Here is a 4,599-nt window from a genome sequence, read left to right as displayed (position 1 = left end):
TTAACTTTGTTATTACTTCATATGTTGTTTTACTTTGAATAATATATATGCTTACATCTTCTGAGACTGAAGTATAGATTAAAGCATAGGTCTTTTTATCCTTACTCTCCCAAATTGCTAGTTATTTTTCCTCATCAGGCGACTCTAGTTTATTGTCATTTTTTCTTTCACAAACTCCATCCCACACATCATTAAAAATAAGTTTATTTTTAATTTTTCTATACCACTCCTAATAATTTTCCTTTTGAGAAAGGATAATGCCAACTAGGGAGACTAGAGAATTCATTTTTATACTCAAATTTTGTAGTTAAAAATTGTGACTGTACAAAACACATTCTGATGAAAAATAGATAAATAACTTGACTTAACAAGTTCTATCTCGGCCAGGTAAAATTCTAAAATATCATTCTAGCTACACAATCAACAAGGACTTTTCTTCTTAAACATTCGTAAGAGTCAAGAATGGTCAAAAAAATAAAATGAACAAACCAGAATCAATGGTCCAGATTAATTTGCTGATCAATCAGTTGTACACACCTCAAGAGTAGTGGTCCACTGTGCACGTAACAATTGAACCAAATCAATGGTCTGGATCGTATTTGACGGATCCAATAGTGATCGACGACATGAGGCGTGTTGCACGTTAATGAGGTGAGTGGTCCAATAAGCAGTTTTACAAGATCAAATCAACGATTCATAGTTATCCTGGGGGCACTCTCTTAAATTCCAGAAACCATTGCAAGTGAAGTTGAGGGTGGTTTCCAAAACCCACGGGGGCTTCACTCAATGAACCCCTCAGATATCACGTGCGTTCATGGCATATTAAACAATACCCTTAATTTGACTACATATTGGAAAATACCTCTAAAAATCACATTATTTAACCCCCTACCAATACAAACCTAATACACCTTCCCAATTTAAAAACCCCTATTTTCACTAGTTATTGTAGCTATCCATTTTTTCATTAACATCTTTTATACCCCTTTATATTTTTTCATTAACTTTGTGCTTCATTTTTTATACCTACCAATATGAAAAACCTCTACCCTCTATATATCCCCCAATTTATTATGTCATTTTTTCCTCAATAAATATCCCCTAATATGAACCCATGTGCCATGGTATTGCTCCCCTAGTGAAGCCCCACTGCCAAAACCACCAGGGTCCCGCGCATTGTCAACACCTCCACATCAACAATTTGTTGGTTCTCGGGTCTCGCAAATGTGTTTCCAACTCATCCACCTCACATGTTCACCTCGACCTCAACAGGAACTTGTCTGCAGCAATGGAGTTCGAACCAGGCACAACTAGGCATAATGACTTTGACGCGCTTTCCAAACCTTGCACTTTGATAGCACTATTAAATAGGCATGGAGAACTTCATGATAAAAATGCGGTATTCTGCGATCTATTATTGATAAGAAAATTTATACAAACAAAATTAGAGGGAGACAGTTATGTCTCCATAACTAGAAATATAGGTCCTAACTAAGTCCATCCTAATTATATACAAAATCTCGAAGAATTAGTTAGAAATAAATAAATTCAACATTAAAACAAACTTTGTTTAAATTGTACTATATTTAGATTAGTACCTAAATCTTAAATAAATAGAATAATATTAAATCCAAAAAATTAACCTTCAATAAATACCTTGGTTGCAACCTCCTAGCTTGAACTACATAGTGGAAAAAAATCACTCTAAAGCCTACCTCAATAGTATAATTTGAGTAATGTGCTACATTCAAAAAGTAATTTTGACTTTTTAAGTGAACTAATACTCTAAAACCTAGGTGATGTCATACATTCTAGAGATAATTTTGACTTTTTGAATAAACTTACTCTCAAGAATTTAGATAAAACAAAAATCTAAAACCCCATGAATTATAATTCTTTTATAAATTTTTGATTTTGCAAAAACTCTAGTTAAAAGAGAATATAAATATAAAATGTTTAATAAACGAAACATTTCAAACATACAAAACATCAAATTTATTTAAATATTTGAACATATAATTTTAATAATAAATACTTAAAAAAAATGTTTATAATATATAGTTTTAATATTTTAAATATTAAAAGTATTAAAAAAATTAATTAAAACATTTTTTTATAATATATAATTTTACTATTTTAAATATTAAAATCATTCAAAAAAATTAATTAAAAGAAAAAATTTCATTTATTTTTGTTTTCTAAATAATATTCAAGACTTCTTCTCCAAGTTATTTATCTCGTAGCCGACACCCACTTCGAAAACAAAATACAAAGTAGGTAGGTGTGTGTGGGCCTAGCTTTTACACACAGATTTTAAATTTTATGTACGTTGGACCAGTTCTGCACCTCACCTGCTCAATTGCCTCTTAAGGCCCACCCCCTACGCAATCATCTTCTTCGTCACCACCACTCTCAACATATCTTTTTCATTTTGTTGCCTTCTTTCACATTGACTGTATTACAAAATAATTTTCAATTCGATTCAGTTCTTCGCCTCTCACTATAAGAAGCCCCCATGTCTGGCCTAAGTTTCCACGCTCACATTGCCTTCCCCCAGTCTATTCCCCTCTATTCCTATTCTCTGCCCTTGCAAGTATAGCATTAATCATGAAGACTTTCGCATGTAATGCTCTACTTGTACTGTTTATTATATTCTCCATTAATAACACTGTGCATGGGCAGCTCATCTCAACGTTTTATGAGAAATCGTGTCCCATGGCGTTCTCGATAGTGGAAGCCGGAGTGAAGCAGGCGGTGGCGATCGAGAAAAGGATGGGGGCGTCCTTGCTCCGCCTTCACTTTCACGACTGCTTCGTCAATGTAACAAAGTGAAACCAGGATTTCATTCAGCTGATCATAATTGACTTGTCCATGGCCCCGTTTAATTCATGATGTTGAATTTTGTTGCAGGGTTGCGATGGCTCTATACTATTGGATGACAACTCCACGTTTACCGGAGAAAAGACTGCAGCCCCAAATAATAATTCGGTGAGAGGATTCGACGTAATAGACACCATCAAATCTCAACTGGAGGCAGCCTGCTGTGGTGTCGTGTCGTGTGCAGACATTCTCGCCATTGTTGCCCGTGATTCAGTCGTGAAAGTATTAATTTCTCCCTTATCTCCTTGATTATTTAACTAAATACAATATCTCGTCCCATAGAATCAAATAATGTTGTTGTCTCATGTGTGATTGCAATTTGGTAGCTGGGAGGCCCAACATGGACGGTATTGCTGGGAAGGCGTGACTCGACCACTGCTAGTTTTAGCGCTGCGAACAATGACATTCCGCCTCCCACTTCGAGTCTCAGCGGACTTATCTCATCTTTTCAAACTCATGGACTGTCTACCAAAGATATGGTTGCACTCTCAGGTATATCATTACTCATTCTCTCTGAACATAACATAGAGAAACTATAACATAAAGAATGTATAACTATAACATATAAGAAGGTATATTATACAATAGCATATACAATATTTTAATGTATCGTTGATGGCATATATAATTTTTTAGTGTATCGTTCACTTCGAGTGGGCTTATTAATAAAATACTTTTAGCAATTGAGCCATTATTGCCTTTGTTTAGCCATTATCATGTGGTTTTTATTTGTGTAGGTTCCCATACTATTGGTCAAGCCCGGTGCACTTCTTTCAGAGCTCGCATCTACAACGAAACCAACATTGACTCTTCGTTCGCCACTTCTCTGAAGGCAAGCTGTCCAAGCGTTGGTGGCGACAACAACCTCTCCCCCTTGGATGTGGCCACCCCTACCATATTTGACAGCGACTATTACAGTAATTTGAGAAGCCAAAAAGGGCTTCTCCACTCCGACCAGCAACTATTTAATGGAGGTTCCACAGATTCTCAGGTTACTACCTACAGCACTGATCAGAACACCTTCTTTACAGACTTCGCAGCTGCCATGGTGAATATGGGCAATATCAGTCCTCTCACTGGCCCTAGCGGAGAAATCCGCAAAAACTGCAGGAAGTCCAATTAATATCACGAAACGTTGTGTCCTCCCGGCTTTTCGATTATGTCCTCCTTGCTTTTCTATTAATGTTTTCATTGTAACAGACCGATTGGTCTAATCTATCGAAAGGAATCAATAAACTAATCGATGACCCAAGATAGCAGGTGTGATATTTGGCATGTTGAATGGCAGTTTAAACTACGTTAAAGCAGAGTATGTTAATGAGAAATCGTACTAAATAAGAACAAACCCTGAGGTGATCGATCTACTCTTAGGCCGGGTTTTAGCACCCTGCGGCAGACATAAATGCGGCCTAAGAGTGCATGTACGCTTTTCATTCCAGATTCAAGATTCAATGATGTCTATGTATTTTGCATAAATGTCGCGGTACAGGCTATTTATTTTAGTTGTAACGATATCTGTTTAGACAGTGTCTAGATAGTGTCTGTATGTGGAATAAAAGGAAGAACTAAATAATTATATTATTAAAATGGAAAAATCATTTATATGTTTGTTTTATTTTTAAATTGATTATATTAATTATGTTTTAAAATTATTTTTGTTTGGTTAAGAGCTCATTTTCTTGGATATAAGGAAACATGTTAACATGACTCAGAGGCATT

At 35.6% G+C, this 4,599-nt stretch overlaps 1 protein-coding gene across 1 annotated transcript; it reads left to right on the top strand.

The window, feature by feature from the left end:
- The first annotated feature begins 2,552 nt into the window (after nucleotides 1-2,552).
- LOC149138444 (cationic peroxidase 1-like) lies at nucleotides 2,553-4,151 on the top strand. Its single transcript, XM_089452882.1, has 4 exons — nucleotides 2,553-2,820; nucleotides 2,911-3,102; nucleotides 3,207-3,372; nucleotides 3,618-4,151. The coding sequence occupies exons 1-4, from the start codon at nucleotides 2,608-2,610 to the stop codon at nucleotides 4,001-4,003; spliced, it is 957 nt and encodes a 318-aa protein (XP_089309008.1). The 5' UTR covers nucleotides 2,553-2,607; the 3' UTR covers nucleotides 4,004-4,151.
- Nucleotides 4,152-4,599: the final 448 nt, after the last annotated feature.

The sequence above is a fragment of the Pinus tabuliformis genome, chromosome X, assembly GCF_031772625.1.
Source record: "Pinus tabuliformis cultivar Carrire ecotype Pingquan chromosome X, CPIR1, whole genome shotgun sequence".
NCBI classification, from domain to species: Eukaryota; Viridiplantae; Streptophyta; class Pinopsida; order Pinales; family Pinaceae; genus Pinus; species Pinus tabuliformis.
This window is presented reverse-complemented; position numbering and strand designations above follow the sequence as displayed.

Coding starts and splice junctions, on each gene's coding strand:
- LOC149138444 (XM_089452882.1), top strand. CDS start 2,608: ATGAAGACTTTCGCATGTAATGCTCTACTTGTACTGTTTATTATATTC. Junction 3,103..3,206: donor CCCGTGATTCAGTCGTGAAA/GTATTAATTTCT, acceptor GCAATTTGGTAG/CTGGGAGGCCCAACATGGAC. Junction 3,373..3,617: donor AGATATGGTTGCACTCTCAG/GTATATCATTAC, acceptor TTATTTGTGTAG/GTTCCCATACTATTGGTCAA.